This window comes from Dysidea avara, chromosome 6 (assembly GCF_963678975.1).
Source record: "Dysidea avara chromosome 6, odDysAvar1.4, whole genome shotgun sequence".
In the NCBI taxonomy this organism is placed as follows: Eukaryota; Metazoa; Porifera; class Demospongiae; order Dictyoceratida; family Dysideidae; genus Dysidea; species Dysidea avara.
This window is the reverse complement of record NC_089277.1, coordinates 7,199,891-7,224,109: the sequence shown is the minus strand read 5'-3', so window position 1 is coordinate 7,224,109 and position 24,219 is coordinate 7,199,891. Positions and strand designations below refer to the sequence as shown.

Sequence of the window (24,219 nt, the reverse complement as noted above, 5' to 3'; positions counted from 1 at the left end):
AATTTTACACAACTTTTAATACCTTAGTTGGCAATCTTTTCTCTACCATCTTCTCTTCCACATCATCAGATGAATCCTTAATAGCCAAATCGGTCATTATGGTAAGAATGGCGGGTTGTCTGGATGTGGCTAGAGGTAAATTTATATGACAGTAGCTACTGAATCCGACAACTGATGGGTCCAGTCACCACGGATCAGTCACTCAGTACATACGTATGAACACCCAACACCCCACACATCCAACGTTCGTTAAACTTTGTTTGGAGTTGTTTCTTCTCGTCCTAGATAAGGTTATCAACTTATGATGTAGACGAACAATGTCGCTCTGCTACAGATCACTTACTATAGTCTCGCCTATGCTTGTGCGCATGCTCCAGATTATTCTTTTTGAGGCACCCCAAAGCAATTTCAAACAGATGTTGAAATGTCGCGGTCGAAAGTCTCGAACCCAGCAGGACAATGGAACTAAAAGTATGGTGAGAGTTTGTATGATAATAAGTAGTCGATTACTGTCATGAATATTGTAAGGTACGTGTGTGTTCGTTTGTAGCTCCAAAATACATTCTCTAGACGGACCATTTCCATTTTATACAAATTGGCAGGTTTTCAAGCCATCGTTTGCCTGGTCACACCCTTACCTAACTGCGTAAAAAAAGGCTTTAAGTTTGTGCCTTCATTCATTTATCCCGCTGAACAAAACTGGCCGTTTTTGCACATTCTTCGGATTCCATTTTATTGCTACAGTGTACATCCGTGGTAGCAAGTCCATCTCACTTCGATCAGCTGATATCTCTCCAGAGATGGGCACAGGGACTACTGAGTCCAACCTGTTTTATCTTCCAGCACATGCCAACTGGTGCTGGGGGTGGTAGCAAGGGCAGACCATCTAGCCCGGGGTAAAAAAAAAAATATTATTGCTTCTCTTAGCGTAACTCGCCAATTATCGGCAGGTACCAATTAACGGCACTTGTGAACTATAGAGGCTACAGTATATGTAGTCCACAATGGGTTGTCATATTCTATAAAACATTTCTTAGAATCGTTTTCGTTAAATGATTATTGTTAAATGTTATACAAGCTATGCTGTAGCTGGTTAAGCATGGAATTACATAAAAATAATTTTATATTGGAAACCATGTAGTATGCTTTTACATCTAACCTGAATATCTCTTGAACAGCTGGCCTCATCTTCGTAAAACTTCTGTGAAACGAAATTATCCAAGGACTGCTTTTCCCATAAAAATATCACGAAGAGTTACACACAAAATTGCACATTGTGTCGATAATTGGTCAGTCACAAAAGTACAGTTGCCAATAATAGGTATCCCATGCTGATAATTGAAGCATGATAGGCATTGTGATTTTCCTTATAACAAGATGTTCACTCATGTGAGATGATTTAAATTTGATGCACTGAGAGATGAAGGACTACTTAGTTAAATGGTTGAAACCAGAAGTTTATACACCATTTTGAATTAAGGAATTATAATTGCGTGATGAAATGGTGGCGACATGTACGTGCTATATATAGTACTTAACAAAGGGGTGGACAGCCAAAGTTTCAGCTTTTAGTGATGAATATAATAGTCTTGTCAATGCAGACTAATTTTTTCTTTTGTCATTTGGTCGAGAACAAGACCAAATGACAAAAGAAAAAGTACAGTTTGTGTTGACGAGACTATGATGAATAGTCTTGGAGTTATAGCACTGGACAGTTGGAACAGGAATAAACTCAATTTGTACAGCAACAATACAGCAAATAAAATACATGCATTTATTTGCTTGATCATAATGCGCCTATCAATGTAATCCCCGACTACCACAGATACAGGCTGAGGTGGGGGAAGGTGGGGATTTTGCATCACTGAATATTACAATTCCTCACCTACTGGGGAAGTACTGGCAATGCAAACCCTGACCAAGTCTTGACTTGCAAACGCTGGGCATACTGGGGATAAGAGGGGATTTGTACAGTCATGTGGCTAGTGATGAGTAGGTTTGAGTGGATTCTAGTATGAATGTACATAGTAGCTAGTACCCAAGACACTCCTTCCTAAAAAAGCACACACTTGCTGTATAAGTGAATTTCTTTAGTGAAGACAAATCTCCACTATGTCAGGAAAATAAGCAATCAATTCCCCACCATCCCCAACCTTACCCTACCCTCAACCTATATCTGTGTTGGTCGGGCATTACATTGATAGGTGCATAACTCACAACTGAAACAAGCTACAAAGATGCAGTTTGGCTCAGTCTGTTCGCGATGAACTGGCACATCAACCAAGGTATAGTGTTTTCCCTGTACGTCTCCATGTGGACAAAGAAGGTGGTCATTTAATGATGACAGTATACTTTATATCACATCGTAAGTACACTATAAGCACCCATTACTCGCATACTGTATGCTGTACAAAGATTTTCCTAGAACAGGAGAATCTGGTGGTATATATAGCTTTTATTAATTTATGCTTTGTGTCAGTATGTAACGGAGTGATTGAAATGTGTGTAAAAGTTTTATGTAATACGCATAGTATCACCAAGTTTATTTCAATACATTTTTATAGCAAAATAGATTTTTTGCGAATATGACCAGTTTTTGCTCAGCGGGTCACAAATTGCAGGAGTTGAATTTGTACTGACTTTCTAACACACTGACTTACACCCCTATAAGATCAGTTGTGTAGCATGTAGAAATAGTGGAAGAAACAGAATAACAGAATATATTAGTGCTGACAGTAAAGAGATGACAGGTAATAAAATTTCTTTAGAGTGACCTAACCTCACGGTCTTTTCTATTCTGGTCCATTGTAGCTACGTATTGTAACTTCATATATTAGTTAAAATTGTGTTAAAGTAGTCATGCATCTGGGAAATTTTCATGGTAAAAAATATAGCATTTTTGTGGTTGGTCTCACAGACCACGAAATACCTGTAATTTAAACTTACTGCTGCAACTGCCATAAGGCGAAATTGATTATAAAAGCCCATAACATCACCTTCTAAGCACTTTGTAGCTCATGTCAAACATTTTGTAACAGCCCGTTTACACTAGCCATCTAGTTCAAACTATCTCGAATGAGAGTGATATCCAAGTCAGTGTAAACGCGTACTGTATCAAACCGAACCATGTCAAACCACTCTGAAATGGACCTGCTAGGGATGTGGGTCTGGTTTGATCTAGTTCGCTCTACTCACTCAGTATAAACAGTTGCAAACCTGCAGTTCGATTTGGCTCTAGTAAGCAGAATAAGGATACGGAGAACTACAGCTAAAATGACGACTGTAATCACGAAATGAAGCAATAGCGAAGTGTTTAGGGTACCATATGAAAGGACAACTTCAAGAACAACAAAAGGACTCCGAAACAAACAGGTACGCGTGCAAATGAATAGTTAACCAACTCCACAGAATTGAGAGGTTGTCGCCAATGCTGAAAACTTTATCATGCCAACTGACCTTACAATAACAGAGCACACAAATCCATTAACTCCATCAACAATTTCTACTTTGATGAAAGTTATGATTGTGGGTTTAAGGGGTTTTTTGTGATTTGAATGGGATTGGCCTTTGTAGTATAAATAGGGCTTAAAAATCAATCTGGGTTGAACTGAAGCGATCTCATCCAGAGCGACCTGTAGTGTAAACAGGTTTTAAGTTGTGAAATTTTATGTGTGGCTTCATGTAGACTGATTTTTGTACTTTATATTTATATAATAGCTTTGTGGTTGCCGTTGTGTGAACGACAACTCAATAATTGAATTCCTTGTTCTATAATGAGTAATTTGATATAGGTACATATACTGTAGTTTTACAACTACAGTATAAGGAAAAATTAGGGATTTAAGTTTGATTGGGGTTCATTGAAAAAAGTAGAAAACAAGGGAGATTACCTACATCTGAAGATATACTATAATGGACCTACTTCACTAAGAAGGGATTAAATGTGACCCCACTGAGCGAAAACCGACCGTTTTTGTAAATTTCTATTTTACCATAAAACCGTATTGAGATACACTGTTTAAAAATAAAAATACATGTACTCTTTTCTAAGTTAGAATGACCTTCTTTGTCAACACGAAGGAGTACAGGGAAAGCACTATACCTTGCTTGATTTCCCAGTTCATGGTGCACAGATTGAGCCAAGTCCCATCTTTGTAGCTTGTTTCAGCCATAAGTTATAATCAATTATAGCAGCACTTATAATTTATTTCTAGTATTGTTGCTGTACTAATCAAGTTTATCACTGTTCCAACTGTCAAACACTATACATGTAACTCCAAGACCATTCATCACTAAAGACTGAAACTTTGGCTGTCCACTCTTTTGTTACTATAAATTACAGAGATGCTATAAAATGGAATTCGAGGAATGTGCGAAAACTACCGGTTTTTGCTCAGCCAGTCACAGATGTCCACTATCTGCATGTGTAGGGGACTTCCCTTGTTTACCATTTTTTAATACATAATCAGTTTAAGTCTGAACCTTTAAAAAACAAACAGGGTGGTACCATCACACCTGGGTGGGTAGTGGTACTCCTTGAGGTCTGACAATGGATCTACCAAGACAACACCAACACATCATGATTTGATGATTTGTTATTCACTGTTAAGGTCATCAGATAGTTGTGAGGGTATCCAACAAGTTCTGGTGTGGATAGGACATGTGGAGTAGTTCTCAGTAACACAACACATCCTACACTACCCACACACCAGCTGTCATCTCATATTTGGTATTATTGGTGAAGCCTGTATCATATTCATGTTGTCCAGAATGTACCAACATCAGTTAGTGTATACCATTGTGTTGTCATGTAACTGTGAACAGTACCACAAATTATCAAGAAGGGACTTCTTTCTTTTTGTTATGGGATATAGTGCTTCCCACATACTCTCTGTTGCCTAGTAACATGTTTATATAATAATTGTTCTTGTAGAGCAGATAGTGTATAATTTTAAAAGTGTTATTATTGTATATGTTGTTTACTATTAATCTAGACATGTATACAATGTATTAGTATCCTGAGGAGTAGTAACTTGATAATATACACAACATCATATGGAACACATTAGGTGGTAAGTAACATGTGTAAACAAATAACAAATGTTATTTCAAGTGATGAGTATTTTTCTCTATGTGATGTGTGTTGATTCATTATGATGATGTGGTGTGTGTTGTTCCTCTATGTGTGATCATGTGATGTGTGTTGTTCCTCTGATCTGCAGAAAGGTGTCTTGTAACTACTGTTACCAGTAGTGTCATCATAACAACCACCACAACCATACCTCCTCATGTTCTACACTGATCATGATGTTGATGATTTGGTAAGGAACTACTTGTAGTTCATGTTACTCACCTGCACATGTGATAATTCCTATCTCAGATACTACCGTTTAAGTAGGAATCCATGTGGAAATTTTGTGCGCTGCCCAAAATCACGCTTTTAAAAATCATCCTACAGATATCTTACGAGACGAAAATCACCTTTATGGAATAGTACTAGTCCATATAATACATAAAACAGCATTAAATTCAACAAAACTCTTACAGGTGGCCGGATACAGAATTTTAAAAATCGCCAAAACTTTGAATTTTAAACTGACTGCCTGATCACAGTCGCAAGCGTAGAGGCCAAACGAAGCAGTGCATGGCCACCATTTTACGCAACAATAACAAACTCACCAGTAGGATGTGCCTTTTGGGGTTCCGATGAGTGTGTGCCCTCTGTGCCTTGTCTTTTCTTTTATCTTCAATCAGGCTGCTTGTCTTCTTCTTCATCCAACGAAACCATATCAAGGCGTAAATTTTCCGTGTCAACACTTTCTTTAAGCAGCATAATAGATGCCGCAAGATTATTTAAGGCGCATAGACTACGCTACTGTACAGAGGAATAGATTACATTCCTTACTGATATAATCTATGACGGAGGGTACTGTACGGAGGTACTGGTACTAGCTAGATAGCTTCACGATAGGTCACAAGATCACGCCCATTCTTCATTGTACGCATTATCGATCTATTGATTGAAACCACGATGACACACCCCTTTTGCACTAGCTGTATTTCAGTGACCACACATCTTCAATTTGGAAGGCTGATTCGACATACTTTATAATCGATCGAAACCACGCCCCTTTTGGGCAAGCGCACATCTTGCAAGCTGTCTCGAGATACTCTAACACGTACAGCAGTCACCCTAATAGAACAGTCACATGTTTATAGCTAGCTGTATGCCTTAACAAAAAAAACTAAACAAACTAGTATATTAAAAATTATAAATTTAAAAATAAAGTAGGAATCCAAGCGATAAAAAGTAGTGAAACAAGAGAAGAACGATAGTAGCTATTACAACATAGCTCGGTGGGAAATTCCTACTTTGGCATTGAACACAAAATAATGGCTATACCATGCCAAAGTAGGGATTTCCCACTGAGCTATGCTGTAATAGCTACCATAGTTCTTCTCTTGTTTCACTACTTTTTATCGTTTGGATTCCTACTTTATTTTTAAATTTATAATTTTTAATGTACTAGTTGTTCAATTACAAGTCTACAATACAGATATTTCACCTGAGTTATATGAACTTTTAAAAGTACTGTACTTAAGTACCATGAAAAGTGCCTTACTGGCCAAAGCGATGTACCGTATTGTGGGAAATTTTTAAAGGATGAAACTTTTGCGAAATTGTAATTACGACTTTCGCATTTTTTAATCCACAAAAGTTAAAAACGGTTTGGGTAAGATAATAGCACTCTATAGCCTTGTCATTGTCATTCAGACTACCTTGCTATTATGCCATATTTTATTTTGGTCCTCCAAGTGACTCTGTTGAATTTCCACCTTAAGCTATCATGCAAGACAGTTTTGAGAGAGTAATGTTACAGTTGATATTCGTACAAAGGTTTTCAGTTAAAAGGTTTTGTGGTTACAAACTTGCCCGGAAACCCATTGAAGTTTTCTCTCTGACTTGTTTATCTTGTACCAAACTACAGTATGTTATATATTTCACCAAACATTATCTCACCGTATTCTTGTGATATAATGTTGTCCCCACCAGTTTCCCACAATACATAGTAGTGTTGGGACAAAGCTTCGAATGTTCGGTAGGTTCGAAGGTTAAGCAAACTTCGAATTATAAAACTATCCTTCGAAGCTTCGTAATGCACTCATAACTTACAAAAAGAATTACGAATAAACATTCTGTTCTTTATTGCAGCCGCTTATTCACCTTGCACGATCAATGTTCGTCTTGTGCGATCGATGTCACCTGCCACGCCCATTTTTAAGCCAATGAAAAGTTATCTTTCTACCATGGTAGAAGCCTTTAATGCCTTATAAAGTGATAGATAATGCATGAAAACGTCCTTAAAGCTATTAGTTGGCATTTAACTATGCATGATTGCAGTATAGCGGACACGCCCATTTGCAATCGCTCGATCGCGTTATTCAAAACTGCTGCTATGCATTATCCAAATGCTTACAAACTTACAAAATAGGATTAGAAAGATAAAACTTAAACATAAATACAAGAAAACCTACCAGTATTGTATGTGGTACACCATCTGTTGTGTTGTGTTGTGTAGTGGGACCACCTGAAATAGTGATTGTTTTATTAGAGTGTTTTGTGTGTAGTAGTAAGTGTATGTTCTATTAGAGTAATTGAATGGAGCTTTGTGTAGAAATGAATGATCTTCATTTATCAACACTTTTGTCATTGAATTAACACACTGGTGTTCAGGTAAAGAGGTCCATTGGGTACCTTAAGATTAGTTACTATAGTAATGTAATGTTGATCTTGGGTTATAGTGTTGTTTGATCACAGCTACACACCTGCAGTACATACAGTATATTGGTGCAATACTTGGCTACTTACAAAGATTTAACGTACGTGCCTCAATACTGTATAATCTTTGAGGCTAAACACTGCCTGTAATACTCCAATACTGCACGGTAACAGCTGTAGAACGTAATTGTAGGGTAGTGTGATATGTTGCAAGGTACAGTGAGTTGTATATGATCTATATAAATTAGTTATACTTTGCTAAATGTAGTATCCCTCAGGTCATGTTGTATTGTAGTATCCTTACTAGTGTACCTTGCTTGGGTACCCAAACACAAGCATCTTTGGATTACTAAATTTGTACCACCCTAAGGTGTCAATTGGCAGTATCTAGCTAGCATGTGCTGATGGCTTCCCTATATTTGTGATGGGAGCCTTTTTTTATTTTATGGTAGTGACTAGCTAGATTGATTACAGAATGCTTCTTGTATTGTGGTTTGTTTGTAACACAGTTTAACAGGTTGCACATGTTCAGATGAAAACATTTATTGTGGTGCCGTTCTTTCTTTTGATGTGGCAGTTATGTACATATGTGCTGGTTCACCAGTCGTAGTTATGTTACAAAAAAGTAAACAAACAAGTACTATAGCGTAAGTCGCCAGTTATCCGCAGGTACCAATTATCAGCACTTCCATATTATACAGGCTACAGAATACAGTAAGTTACATAAAATAATTTTGTATTATAAACCAGTATGCTTTTGTGTCTAACCTGAATATCTCTTGAACGGTTAGTCTCATTTTTGTAAAACTTCTGTGAAACGAAGTTATCCAAGGACTGCATATCCCACAAAAAAAATTTTAAAAAATAAAAAAAATTTCACAATGAAAACAACATGGCACCAGAGAGTTACTCACGAATTCACAAAATCTGCTGATAATTGGTCTATCACTAAAGTACAGAGTGCTGATAATACATACTTTTGCACGATATGCTTTGCAGTTTTACTCACATCGTGTCGATCACTCATGCGAGATAATTAAAATTCAATGTGCTAAGAGATTGTAGACTGCTTTATTGAATAGGAAGTTCATACATCACTCCAGTACAGAATTACAATTGCTAGACGAAATAGTGCCGATAATTGGAAACTTACACTATTAGGAGAAATCAGGTATTTGAGGTAGCATAGAAACTTAGTGGAACAAGGGAGGTCACCTATACCTGAAGATTTGTTTGTGGACTCATGGGTATAGATAGACATAGTGATTAAATGTCCACTATAGTATATCTTCTGGTGCAGGCAACCTCCCTTGTTTCACAACTTTATATTTCTATAATCCCTAATCAAACTTAACTCTTCACCACCACAACCATCATATGGCAGTTTCAATTATAAACACCTGTAGTATCACATTCTAAACACTCTGTAACTTCAGTCGAGCGTTTTAGTAGCCCCTGCACTTATCTTGTAGTGGGCACACCCTCAAGTGAACAGGAATAGGGATAACCGGTCCCTCGCGCACTATTGCGCAGCTAGATGATGCAATCGCAACTTTTGGAACGTCGATAACAAGCATTGTAGACGAATCTTTGATGTGATAATGGCACTACTAATAAAGAGAAACAGTAAGGAGAGGAATTATATAGGTTGGAGTGGCGTATTGCTACTTTTGTATGCCTCAAAACAGTGACCTCGTGCTTGTGTGTGCATGTGCACTTGCTCAAATGCTGGAAAACCAGACTTAGAGATAATCGCTCCAACTGTAAACAGGTTAGTGATGTTTATTGTATAAACAGTGATAGCCAGTAAAGTAGTGAAATTTCATGTTTGGTTTCACTTATATCGATTTTCGTACTTTAAAGTTAATTGATGGATTTTTGGTTGCTCTTATGTAAACAACAACTTCATAATCTAATTCCTTGTTCTATAGTGAGTAATTTGATATATAATTTTATAGGAGTATACGGTATGGTGTGTAAGTTACAGCAGTTTAGAAACGATAGATTGGAGCCTCTACAAATTTGGCGATGAGGGGGTTAATTAAATTCCTAATTTTCCTTATACTTGTGAGAATGTAAATATGTATTGTCAACTTTGTAGGAATAGAGTAATGATGGATATTATACCAACAAGCATAGACTAGCTCTTGTTGATATGATAGTGTTGTGACTGACTACTCACACATTTCTAGTACATCCATTTAGCTATAGTGGTGGAGCAGTAATGACCTGTGATTACACAAGACATTACTGGCATACCTTAATCTCTTAAGGGAGTGGAGAACAACTGTCACATACTTAACACAGTCAAGCACTTTATGTGCAGGCTAAGTATGTTTAATTGTTCTGTTAGTCCCACATGATGTTCATATGGCCACACAAGTAAATTGTGAATCTATTGAAGTTGGGACCGCCTCAAATAGTGATTGTTCTATTAGAGTAATTGGATGGAGCTTTGTGTAGAAATTCATTTATCAACACTTTTATCATTGAACTAACACACTAGTGTTCAGGTAAAGAGGTCCATTAGGTACCTTAAGATTATAGTTACTATAGTAATGTAATGTTGATCTTGTTATTTGACCACACCTACGTATGTTGGTGAAATAGTTAAATTTGGTTACCTGTAAAAGGACTTAAATAAATTCCTTGTTTTATCTCAACAGGTACCATCTCTAGGCTATCTATCCATCGGACACTGTTTCCTGTGAAAGGGCCATAGAGCTAGCTGCTAGCCACAGGGGCTTGATGTTCACTCATAACGGTCAACACTGGTGATGACAAGTTTGAGATTGGCAAAGGAAAGGTAATGTATATGTTCAGTGACCATAAATGACCTGTTTAAAGTCACTGACTAAATTAGTTAACCACCAACAAAACCAATGGTGGATCCAGGATGGGGCATTTAGGGCAAATGGTCCCCTCCCTCTGATAGCTGCTTCTTTTGATAGAAATACTATACACCTTGTCAGACCAAAATCAATTTATGTAACTCTGTATATTACCGTCATTTATGTTGCTGGTGTTTAAGACTTTATAACCTTCTAAACAGCTTTTAAGGATTTCACAATCATTACAAAGACCATAATGACAAAAATCAACCTACTAAGGAGTGATTATTGCTGCTTGAAATATACAGAACCTACTCTCCCCAACCACTAGCCTGTTTGTGACACTCTCTTTGCCACTTCCTAGATCCGCCTCTGAAAACCACCAATTTTTATAAGTTCATTTACATTTTGCATTGGTTTGTGACGTGATAAAGTTACAGTAGAGGGTGTGGAGTTACACTTCATGAGGCTGTCAAGGCCCATGAGACACTGAAGGCTGAGGGTATTAAAATCAAGGTCATTGATCCATTTATTCTCATTGTCATACACAGTTACATGTTCCTCTATTTCACCCCACAGGTGTCTGGCTACTGTTTGGAGAAGAAGGTAGACAACAGATACAACATCAACACAATTGTCATCAAATCTATACCTTCACCCACACTGGTAAAAGGGAGCTAACTTCTTTCATCATCTTGTACAGGTGATATGATAGTAATTGTTATATGTTATGTTTCCAAATATGGATGATTATTGACCTCACATTTTCATCCAAATATGGATGATTATAATAAGGGAGCAATAATCACCTAATTTGGATGATTATTACTTTTTCTCTGAATTTGTACAAGAATCATCCGAAATTGGATGTTGCTTAATTGTCTTCTAATATTGGAATGCAATATTGCATCTTAGACTCTATTTAGGTTGTTTTGGGTGGGTAATAAATCTCATATACTCCACCTTCTTTTCTAATATAATAATATACTCCACTTCTTCAGGCACAATATAACATATGCTCAAAATCTAGGTTTATCCAATCGCTATGCATTGTTCATGTGCAGTGATTTAACAAGCGCTATTATTTTGTCACGTGAGGACACATAGTTGCCATGGCGTTAGTATTATCGCAAGAAAACCAGCCGCTCTTTCCGAGCCTACAGCAGAAACAGCCGTGGATGAGGTAAGTAATCTAAGTGTAATGTGAAATAGAGTCTAAAGCAGTTATACGGGCACAATGTGGAGTCTATGAAATTTATAAACCCTCAGTGCCCTCTCTTCGCTCATGCGCTACACCCAGGCCTTCGGGTTTATAAATTTCATAGACTGTGCCCGTATAACTATTATTTTTCATTTAACTGTTCTAGAGTAATAGAACTTCTAGAAGGATTAATGACTGCTGTAAACCAGTTGCTTTTGCAGAAATTCAATTTGCCATAATTGGGTAAAATGTGCTATATGCGAGAACTATCACCATGATATCATAATTACTGTCCGTAATGTTTTGGACCACAGCAAGGTGAAATACTTGGAATTTAATTGGCTACTTATGTACAGATATCTAAATCCTGTAGATCTCTTGTTCATGTCTCAATAGATCCCTGTCTCTGGGGCGATACAAAACATGGCAATTACATGCCTGTAACATTGGCAACACATGGGCATTTATCTGGATAGCAAGTTCTGTCACAGTACAGGGAGGTTATTGGGCTTGTTTATACAAATGAATGTTAGTGTCACAAGCAGCAGTGAAGGTACAACAACAAGCTGTGGTCTAAATTAGTTAGACATTGAAACACAGGGTTCCATGGAATTTAGAAACCCTCAGGTCCTGTAGTAGTACCCTCACTTCACTCGTGCACCACAACACAGGGCCTTTCAGGTTTCTAAATTCCGTAGAACCCTGTATTTTCAATGTCTAACTATTTAATACAAGTATAAGAAAGAAATTTTAAATTAGATTAGGGACAGTTTATAATACTGCAATAAAAAGTACTGAAACGAGCTGGATCGGAGTAGTACGTAATGTCCAAATACTGTAAAACAATAAGAAGTGAGTATCCCTACTGTGCATTAAATAAGAAAAAAATTTGGAATTTTTTTTTCTTATACTTGTTTGTGAAGTTTTTTTTGCAAGCTCATGACCACTAAATATCTGCTGAGATACTCACAGCACTGTTATACTAGATTATGACTCATACATAACAACTGATCAGTGGGCGTGGCTCTACATAAGCCTGCAGACAATAATGGACGTGGATTCGTGCATATCTACATGGGCGTGGCTACCATATGTCTACAGACAGTAATTTACATAAGTGGGCGTGGATTCGTGCATACCTACACACTGATGAATGGACGTGGCTACCATATGTCTACAGACTGTAATTTACATAAGTGGGCGTGGATTCGTGCATACCTACACACTGATGAATGGACGTGGCTACCATATGTCTACAGACTGTAATTTACATAAGTGGGCGTGGATTCGTGCATACCTACACACTGATGAATGGACGTGGCTACCATATGTCTACAGACTGTAATTTATGTAAGTGGGCATGGCTCACAAAAAAGAAGCAGAGCTATGCTATGACGTGTGGTAATACGTCCACATTTAATTTAGCACGTGGGGTCAGACCCGAATAATCTGTAAAGCAGGACCTGGATGACCCGACTCGGTTTAACATTGTTACTAAATAAACTAACGCATTGCTATATAGTTCGCCGTGAATTGCTCTCTCTGATCGATATCAACAGCGAGTCTGACGTACGTGTGTGTTTTTGGTACAACCGGTGACCACGTGTATTCGAATAGTTTGATGCAATATACACTGGTATGGAAGCCGTACTGTAGTCTATTAGCACTCAGCTGTAGAACCTTGACCGATGGCCATGGTAAAGAAGGATAAAAGGTAAGACAATAGCGCAAGCATTTTGTGTTTATCAATATACCAAAGGTTATTTCTTAAGCAATCTAGAAACGTTTCTGCGAAAGAATTAGGGCTGTAGCTGTAGCCAGTTTTCCGCTACACTTGACTGAAGGCATCAGGCAAGCAGGCAGTAGAAAATTCCATTGACTAAATTTAAAAAAAAATTCTGTAGCAACTTGACAGAAACGTTTTGGGTCGATCTGAAGACACTTTCGGGCTTGGTTTTACCCAACCAATACTGTCATGTCGTTGTGAGGAAAAATCGCGGCAGGTTTTTGGGTTATATTATATCACGGATCATCCCCACACCTTTGATGTCCCTAATATTCACATGTATGTCTTTGTAGTATCATACATTAGAGAGTGACTTTATTCCTTCAAAGTGCCTCAAGTGGAATCAAATGGACATTATTTTGTATATGATGGCTTTACAGTATGTGTGCTAAAGGTCTAGCAGGACTCGGTGGTCTTGCAGCCAGTTTTAGAGATGCTAACTTGAAGTGTTGTGTGTTTGAATGCTGTACACTTTGAAACAACATGGTCTTTAGCATCCATTTTGGTTGGCAACAAATACATTCCATGAAGTATTTGAGTTGAAGTAGGAATTCACAATGTCTAATAATATATCTGAAAGTGTAGGTGAAATCCCTTATTTCCCTACTTTTATTTCTATGATCCCTAATCAAACTTAAAATTCCTAATCTCTTCTTATACTTGCTTTTTTGTAACATGATTATGATTGGTGAACCCACGCATACCGCATCAAAAGAAAGGATGATGCCAGAGTTAATGTTTTTATCTAAACGCATCAATTACTGAATCGAAAGCAAAGTAGCCCATTACGCTTTGCTATCAGCTATGTTCCCTGTTATACATGCTATAAACAAAGAACGGTAGGAAAAGCATCTCTGCAATCAATCCAGCCATCATGAAAAATATAGACAATTTGCAAGTCCCAACTACTTGAGATTGAACAGTGGCCATTACACTTCACTTTTACCTATTTCAGTCTGTTACTCAACATTACAAATGGAGAACAGTACGAGAACCATCTTTGCATCAATCTAGTTGCTACGGAAAATATGGGCAAGATACCAATACAGCCACAGGGAAGCCACATCACGCTATTGCAAATCAACACTTTGCTTGTCAGCAAAAAGAATTGGAGGTCAAAGCAAATCCATGATGTGTGTATTCTACATACGTATGCAGTTGGCGAAAATGCAGGATGAAGTGACTATCAAACAATAAAGAAATCAAGCCCATAGCTATATTCATTGTCGAGTTATGCTTGGCTGAAGGCATCAGTTACTTATTCAGAATAAAATTCTGTTAAATAGAATGTTTTTAAAATTGTATAAAAACTTTTTGGAAGAGTTTGTGGTTGGTCTGAAGACATTTTTGTGCTTGGCTGTGCCTAACCAATACTGCCAAGTTGTCATGAAGGGAAACTGAGGCTGGATGGAAAAGCCCAGTTCTTCATATACAGTACTACCGTACTGTATGATGTTGATAGATAAGAAACATCCGATTTTGAATGACAACAAATACAGTACATTCCAATATTGGAAGATAAGCATGTTTGGATGAAGTTTACATAATCCAAATATGGGTAATTTTAAATATCTTCCGTATTTGGATAATGATTTCGCTATCCATAGGATATCCTGAATGATTTAGTTCAGGATATCTGGACAGTAAAAATTACTATCTGTTTCAGCTCTACTATGCGTGTACATGCAAATCTCCTGGAATGAAATGTTATTAAACAATACACTAGTACACCCCTTACACTTGCAAGTCTTACAATAAAATGGGTTAATCCTTTACACAGTACTAACTGATGTAATGGTTTACACAAATGTCAAGAACAGTCTGTGTCGATTTTCACCTGACGATCAGTTACAGTAGTCACTATATACAGTCAGGAGTGCATCAAATCCTATGGACAAGGGAGCAGTACACTACCAGTACTACAGGCGAAATTCAAACCTGGAATCCAGTGTTTCTATGTATATAATTGGTTACATCATTCTTATGCACAATAGGCTACTCCATTGTCTTGTGTGAAGGTAGCAAAGCTGCTTTAATAGTTAGATAATCGAGTCAAAGGTTAAGTTTGGAATAATCAAGCGGAGTTATTTCGCATGATTAACGACTGTAGAAAGACTTTGCTGCTATTCCTCCATTGTGCCACTGAAACTTCGTTTCCATAGCTTTGCTTTGTCACAGCAGAAATGTGGCATTCGAGCATGCGCATCCACATTTTATCGTAATTAGAAATTTCAAAAGTTACTAATTATAGTATGTGGCAGCCATGTTTGAATTTCGCTGTTTACAGAGTTACATGCTCCCTTGTCCATGGAATTTGATGCACTCCTGATACAGTGAATAACCAACCTCTTATGATAGCCTCTGGCTCCGTCATTCTATCTTAGACAATTTGCCAGTCATTTTAGCCCTTGCATGTTATGTGACGCCACTCCACCAACCCCCCAAAAAAGGCAAATCTGAGGGTGAATTATATGTACCTGAAGTAGTGTGCACTGATATGAGATTTTGCTGATTTTCTGATAACCGATACTGAACAATATTTTCAAGCTGATAAACGTAGCCGATCCAATATAGCACAGCATGTTGATTTTGTAGCAAGTTTTAAGATTGTGAAGCACCAATTTAGTTTGGCAGTATTGTTACAACAACAGCTGACAGTACAGTGAAGTCGTAACTAGACAGATGCTAAAAGCATAGCCTGATCTCAAAGTAAATAGCTATTTAACTGAACATACAATGACAGTTAACCAAAATGGATGGTTCTGATCAAATCAATGTTAAAACAATTCTAAAAGGTTACTTGAAGCAATTAAACTATTAAATGAAACATACTATGGTTGGTGTAAACTGTGTAAATTGAGGCATGATGATCCACTGTGCATTGGAGCATATATGTAGATGTGGTAGTTTTGACTACTGGTAATCTGTCATAATTGTAATGGGAAAAATCGAAGCACTCTTACAAACCTTGCTTGTCTTTCTTCACTGATTGGTTTCCCATTCTCTTCAAAGTCTGTCATGCACCTTCTTTTTCTGAGTCTCTCTCCTCTTCACTCACAGTTTCATGACAATACAGTAACATGATGGCAGTTATGTCTCTTGTAGGTTTGAATGTGTGCTTATCACACCCTATTGTTACAGGCCCATGTTACATTTGCAAGTAGTCCTGACATTTTGTTGTACAGTGTAGTTGTATGTATGTGTGCTCCATCGCTGACTGTGTGATGAGTGTATAGTGTAGACATGGGTGGGTGGGTAGTGGTACTCCTTGAGGTCTGACAATGGATCTACCAAGACAACACCAACACATCGTGATTTGATGATGTGTTATTCACTGTTAAGGTCATCAGATAGTTGTGAGGGTATCCAACAAGTTCTGGTGTGGATAGGACATGTGGAGTAGTTCTCAGTAACACAACACATCCTACACTACCCACACACCAGCTGTCATCTCATATTTGGTATTATTAGTGAAGCTTGTATCATATTCATGTTGTCCAGAATGTACCAACATCAGTTAGTGTATACCATTGTGTTGTCATGTGACTGTGAATAGTACCACAAATTAACAAGAAGGGACTTCTTTCTTTTTGTTATGGGATAGTGCTTCCCACATACATGTACTCTCTGTTGCCTAGTAACATGTTTATATAATAATTGTTCTTGTAGAGCAGATAGCGTATAATTTTAAAAGTATATTATTGTATATGTTGTTTACTATTAATCTAGACATGTATACAATGTATTAGTATCCTGAGGAGTAGTAACTTGATAATATACACAACATCATATGGAACACATTAGGTGGTAAGTAACATGTGTAAACAAATAATATTTTAAGTGAATCTCTCTATTTGGTGTGACTTGTTTTTTGTGTAAGAGTGTAAATACTTAATTGTCATTGTTAAACCAGGCGCACGCCCACAGCCGGCTGTGGGCGTGCGCCTGGTTTACTGAAATTGTTTTCGTAAAAGTGTGTGTGTGTACCTATCTATCTACCTATCTACCTATGTTTGTCCGTACGCACCCACGTGAGCAAAATCGTTTAATAACGGTAAAAGCAGCTTTTGTGTAAGAAGTAAAGTGAAATGAAGTCTGTATTAAACTTCTGCACAGGTGAACTTTGCTCTGAGGTGGTTTCTTTTCGGCGGACTGAAATACGGGTGTGGTGACTTTCCTCAGACTACCTTCCCCTTGAGGTTTTCAGGCATTTAGCAACTGAAAAACAACGGTGCAGGCCTCGTACACTGCCAGGAATAGCCTATCGCTTCGAGTTGAAAGGGGGCGTATCCCTTACTTACGCGAACGAAAATGAAGAGCAGCTTTGAGGCTTTGTCGAGAGAATTTGTGGGAAAAAACACGTTAGTCACACTATAAAACAGTTTAGAAGATAGTTTTGTGCGTAATATGTTGGTAAAAGCGGTTTATTTAACAAATGCTTTCTTAGCAGTGCATAGCAACGTAATTGAACGAATTACGAATATTTCATGAATTACGAAATACGAGAAATAGCTAATTATATTATTGCACAACCCAAACTACCCTATTGTAAAGTTGTAATACATAGTTGGTTAATTCATAGTACGTAGTATATACTGTCTATAGTTATTCCAGATGAGTTAGCTAGCTGCATGGCGCCTGGTTTTTAGAAGTAGCACAACATCAACTTGTTCATCCTACATCTTGTATACCGTATTTACTTGGTTAAACGCCGCACCTCAAATAGTTGCTGCATTTGAATAGTGGCCGCAATGAATGTTTCAATTGTGAGTATAGATGCCGCCCTTGAATAAATGCCGCGGCTATAAATCAAGTTTCACGTATAACAGGATTCCATATAGCTTTAATAAATGAAGTAAATACAATCTACAAAGCTTACATTCTTTAATGGGAAACGCACACAAATAACACAAATCCCATTATGGAATTTGTTCTGTTTTCCAGAATGAATAATGGAATTCCCAGTATAATTCTCATAATTTAAATCGTAAATTTTTTCCTGTGAAATTTATAAACATGATGTCCTCTAACAACAAATTCAATGAAGCATTCATAAGTGACAGCATCTCCCATCATTACACCTTCGTAAATTATTTCATAAATTATTTTAATACACACTCTCATGCACGCCCTTGAATACATTCATGCTGTATGGCACAGGTTACCGTAAATCACACTGTAGGTGCAGAAGACAATTCGCTAAACACATCGCAAAGTACTGTACATATTTCGAATTTGGCTTTGGATTAAATAGTATCCGCATGTAATAAGTCCTCAAGTACAATAAATGCCGCCCTCGAATAGTAGCTGCCCTTGAATAGTAGCCGCATCAATTTTGGAGCTTAGGCTAATAGTAGCCGCGGTGTTTAACCAAGTAAATACGGTATTTGTACAAGTGTTGTAAATGATTCAAACATTTGTATAGTGGATGTAAGCAGTTTTCACAATTTTAAATGCTTGCTTTTAAAAGAATACCAACTGTGCTTAGATTTATTTTCTTATGGATAATATGCTTTGATCTTTGGAGGATAATGAGATCTTTAAAATCCACTAAGAGACCTGCTAGCAGGTTCTTAAAATAGTTAGAAACTTGCTAGCAGAAATACCTCAAGTATCACAAATCTCACTTTCGATCATTAATTTGCCTCCAAGCATATTCAGGGTGATAGCCTGCAGTGGCTGTGACACCATATAGGCACTGGCTACCGCTAACCTGGCTCAACATTATTATCAATCAGTGCTGTTTCCCAGTACTGTGCCAGATCAAAGTTTAACTGAACTTGTGAAAAGGAAGTGATGCAAAAGGTTTGCATGTTTCATTTCACATCTAGTTTGGCCTCACCATTTAGTGTTAGGTTAAAACCCTATTATTTTAATCCTTGTTACATCACAAGTAGAGTGATGTAAATTACGTAGCCATAGGATGGACGCTTCAAAAGTTACAATGCTTTGTGCAAGGCATGCATGTTTATTAAGCTATGTGGGCTTAAGGGTTATAAGAATACCAACTGTACAAGTAGTACAATCAGTTAGTAGACTACACCAGTTGATGTTATAACATGTACACTAGGAGCTAGTGTGATGTGTGTTGATCATGTGATGTGTGTTGATCATGTGATGTGTGTTGATTCATTGTGATCATGTGATGTGTGTTAGTCCATTGCAATCATGTGATGTATCCCCTTTTGCGAATCGATTGTCAGTACATACGGATTGTCAATCGTATCACATGAAATAGAACCAATCAAAATTTAGAAATCAGACGTTAATATTTGAAATATCGCGACCAAATTCTAAGGATACTATCATGCCTGCTTTGTATTCTGAAGATCTGCATTGGTGCATTGTGTGGTTGCACTTGTTCTTGAGGATGGAAACATCAGAAGTGGCCAGGCTCTTGTATGTTTTCACAAGAACTGTCTACAGGTACACCAAAGATTTAATTTTACTGGGGAAGTGAGAAAGAGCATAAAACACAATGGATCACATCCTGTGCTTATTGAAGGTCAAACTCTATTTTTGATAAATCTTTTATTAACTAGACCGGGAATTTACCTAAGAGAATTGCAACATGAATTGTGCTTTCGTTTTGGAATTTTGGTCCACTTCTGTACCATTTGTCGAGGACTAAGAAAGCTTGGGTTTACTTATCAAAAACTGCAACACATTTCACTTCAGCAATCAGAGTCAGAACGAATCAAATTTGTAGCTGAAGTGATGGAAGTTTTTCCCAACACAATGATCCTATGGAATGATGAGACAGGTTGCGATCATAGAAATTCCTTTCATAAGTATGGGTACGGTGTGAGAGGCCAAAGACCCCAAGACCATCAGTTGCAACTTAGAGGTGTGCATTACTCTAGTATTGGCATACTTTCCAGTGAGGGAATCAATGATGTCTATACAACTGAAGGGAGTGTTAACGGTGATACCTTTTTATTTTCTACCATGTTAGTTCCAATTTTAAATCCTTTTGATGGCCAGAATACTAATTCTGTTGTGATTATGGATAATGCATCAATCCATCACACTGATTCAGTTGTTAGCATGATCAATGCAACAGGTGCTCTGATTAGATTCCTTCCTCCTTACTCGCCTGACATGAACCCAATTGAAAGTGCATTTGGTGAAGTGAAACATTATTTACAAGCCAACAGCATCCTGTTCGACACATCTTTATCAACGCATACTATCTTACTAATGGCATTTAACTCAATCACTCCTAACAATTGTAAAGCATACATTAACAACGCTGGATATATATTATAATGTAACATAACGGTCATAACATACACATAACACCCTCTACACAAGAACACGTTCAAATACGTAGTTAAGCTTGCAACAAAGCTTATATCGCATTCAACTTCTTCAGTTGCTTTAAAATTGGTTCCTTCTGTTCCTTGAATTCATCTTCCGTCAATGCTCCGCATTCAAAGAGCTGATGAAGATCCCTCATTTGTTGCAAATAGTTACTGCGGAGATTGACAACCTTGAAAGGTGAAATCCCTGATGACAGGTGAAATCCCTGGTGACAAACTTGGTGTCTGTTCAGGTTCTTGCGATCTTGTAGCCTGGGTAGGCAATGCTCACTTTCCACGATTACCAAAGGCTGGGATTCCAGGTGGATCATCCGTAGATCTAAAGAAACAAAGGTAGCAATATTCCATATGATTTATTTCATATAATCATTACCTATGGCTTCCAACATCAAGCATTTCGGTCCACAGGCGATACTGTATGCTTGTAAATCTTTCACTATGCTTTTCATGAAGTGAAGCAACAAGTTTATCCACTCGCTTATTTTACTCTTCAAAAGCTGTTAACTTGCGTCTCTTACGTTTATGCACAGACTTAACTTCTATATCGCTCTCACTACTTGATGACGATTCATTACTGATTCCATGGCACCATAAGGTTAACAGGTCACCTTTGGTTACACTTCTCCATATATCGTCAAGATCTGCTGATGTTCTAATGGATACCTTGGCACCACTATTCATATAACCCACTGAAAAATCCAACTTTGGTGAAATCGATTTATCACCAAATTGCTTATTCAGTTCTTTTCTGAAGTTCTCTGGGGTATTCATCTTTTCTCTGGCCACATCTCTTAGTACATAAGTACTGAATTCGCTTTTCTTGTCTGGGTTGATCACCTTGACACAAAAGTCATTTTATTATTAGCTGGACTCAACTGAACAGGTTGTGCATCATTAAAAGATTTGTTGCTGCTGAGTGACTTATGGCAACTGTAGAATTGAGTACATGGTTATCACTACTGGTCCTTGTTATATTGTTTAGAGTAAGATACGCTTGTAACAATGCAGTTGTTGTAGGGTTTGGTGGCGGAATATCAGGTTGATTGTTGGTCCCAGAACTACCCGATAAGGAGCTTGTGGTGGTTGTGCTTTGCCCAACATTACCACTTCCACTATTATTATTGTTAACAGTCACGTTTACAACCCTCTTCTCAGTCATAAGTAGCAGCACGTTCTCGCACGTTGTTGATCCTCCACGATTGGTTAAATTATAACGCATGTGATATCACAAATGTTTATCACCTGACAACCGACTCGCAAAAAGCAATATTCTGATTGTGATCATCTGATGTGTGTTGTTCCTCTATGTGTGATCATGTGATGTCTTTTGTTCCTCTGATCTACAGAAAGGTGTCTTGTAACTACTGTTACCAGTGCTGCTGGGTGTGTCAATATGTCTCATAACAACCACCACCACCATACCTCCTCATATTTACACCGATCATGATGTTGATGATTTGGTAAGGAACTACTTGTAGCTCAACATAGAGGGAACATTTGACAGAATTTATAAAAATCTTTTTCCTGCAAGGCACCTCTTTATAAGAGTCCACCTTACTATAGTGACCACCTCTGATTGGCCTTAATACAGCTAATGGTGTACTCCAAAGCCTTGTCATTCAGACCAACTTGTTATTACCGTCATTATTTGTTAGTCTATCCACTCACGCATGACAGTTTTTAGTGAGCATTGTTACATCTGTTGCTAATACAATAAAAGTTTTGTGGCTACAGACAAGCTCGGAAACCCATTGAAGCCAGGAAGTTCTTCCAGATAATGTTGTATAGTTCACCAAATATTATCCTACCAAATTCTTGTGATATAATGTTGTCCCCACCAGTTTCCCACAATACACAGTATTGTATGTGTTGCACCATCTGTTGTGTTGTGTGTAATGGGACCACCTCAAATAGTGATTGTTCTATTAGAGTATTTTGTGTGTGTGTATAGTAAGTGTATGTTCTATTAGAGTAATTGAATGGAGCTTTGTGTAGAAATAAATGATCTTCATTTATCAACACTTTTATCATTGAACTAACACTATAGTGTTCAGGTATTGTGTATTTTAAGATTAGCACAGACTTATTGAATCATGTTGTGTGGTTGCTGGTGGTACTAATTTTTAATCATTTGGCAGGTGGTCAGGTCAGTGTATCACATGATCCGGTGTCACGTGATCCCCTCTCAGCACAGGTCAGTGACAGGCACGTAGCTGTTATTACATTTTGAGCCTTTGTTGTAATCTGTATGGCTCGGTATAGGATTTTTAGCCCCTTCATCAACTCAAGCCTATCTGGGCGAAAGTTCCATAGCCCAAAGAAAGCCCATAATGGGATAGCAGGAGGTCTCAAGTAGTTAGTTGGACAAATTTAAACCTTTGAAGAGTGATCCTACATCTTGATTGAAGCTTGGTTTGCCTGTCTCCCAGATGAGATCTTGGCACCTTTGATAAGCACTGTTGAGTGTTAGTGAGTCTGTCTGCTGATCAGGATGACCTGGCCACCTCCTCCATGTTGGTACATTCAAACCCTTGCTGGTGCATGCCTGTAGCACAGTTAGTAGCTGCAATTAGTCAATGGTTGTTGACACTTGCCAGTATATAGGCCTGTTTAAGGTGCATAATACTTTAAAAAAAAATTAAACATTGAGTACTACTTTTGTGACAGTGTCATGCCTTGTGTAGCACGCAGTCGGTTGTGAGGCCTCCCCAATTTTGTTAATACTTTACTACGTGACACATACAGTGATATGTCTGGTAGTCTTTGTTTGAATCAACATTTATGGTCATAGTCCTGACTTGATATAATGCTGCCTCATCATTGTCAGGAGAAATTCAGGCTGGTTTTAGGGTGATGTTATTTTGTGGGCCACGCCTACTCCTTTACTATATATTGTACTGTATGATATATAGTGACAAAGGAGTGGACAGCCAAAGTTTCAGCTTTTAGTGATGAATATAGTCTTTTAGTGATGTGTGTATAGTGTAGACATGGGTGGGTGGGTGGGCAGTGGTACTCCTTGAAGTGTGATAATGGATCTACCAAGACAACACCAATACATCATGATTTGATGATGTGTTATTCACCATTAAGGTCATCAGATAGTTGTGAGGGTATCCAACAAGTTCTGGTGTGGATAGGACATGTGGAGTAGTTCTCAGTAACACAACACATCCTACACTACCCACACACCAGCTGTCATCTCATATTTGGTATTATTAGTGAAGCCTGTATCATATTCATGTTGTCCAGAATGCACCAACATCAGTTAGTGTATACCATTGTGTTGTCATGTGACT

The 24,219-nt window shown here is 37.8% G+C and overlaps 1 protein-coding gene and 1 long non-coding RNA gene across 13 annotated transcripts in view; one reads left to right on the top strand and one right to left on the bottom strand.

Moving 5' to 3' along the window:
* The window catches only part of LOC136258238 (death-associated protein kinase 1-like), a 142,555-nt gene extending 141,507 nt beyond the window's left edge, over positions 1-1,048 (bottom strand). For 2 of the 4 annotated variants that reach the window (XM_066051567.1, XM_066051569.1), the window contains exon 1: positions 23-404. In XM_066051567.1, coding sequence (XP_065907639.1) covers positions 23-97 — 75 coding nt within the window. In that variant the 5' untranslated portion in view covers positions 98-404. Of the gene's footprint in view, positions 1-22 lie in introns of all 4 variants that reach the window. The other 2 variants (XM_066051568.1, XR_010702638.1) reach the window with 2 other exon arrangements.
* LOC136258239 (uncharacterized) lies at positions 338-24,213 on the top strand. Of its 9 annotated transcripts, none has more exons than XR_010702645.1 (9): positions 338-476; positions 4,995-5,072; positions 5,223-5,321; positions 10,447-10,586; positions 11,191-11,314; positions 11,719-11,794; positions 17,348-17,405; positions 22,267-22,380; positions 23,059-24,213. It is a non-coding gene; the product is annotated as an uncharacterized lncRNA (long non-coding RNA). The 9 variants fall into 9 exon arrangements; XR_010702646.1 differs by having other exon boundaries at positions 11,676-11,794; XR_010702641.1 differs by lacking the exon at positions 11,719-11,794 and having other exon boundaries at positions 339-476; positions 17,328-17,405; positions 23,059-23,114; positions 24,014-24,204.
* Positions 24,214-24,219: the final 6 nt, after the last annotated feature.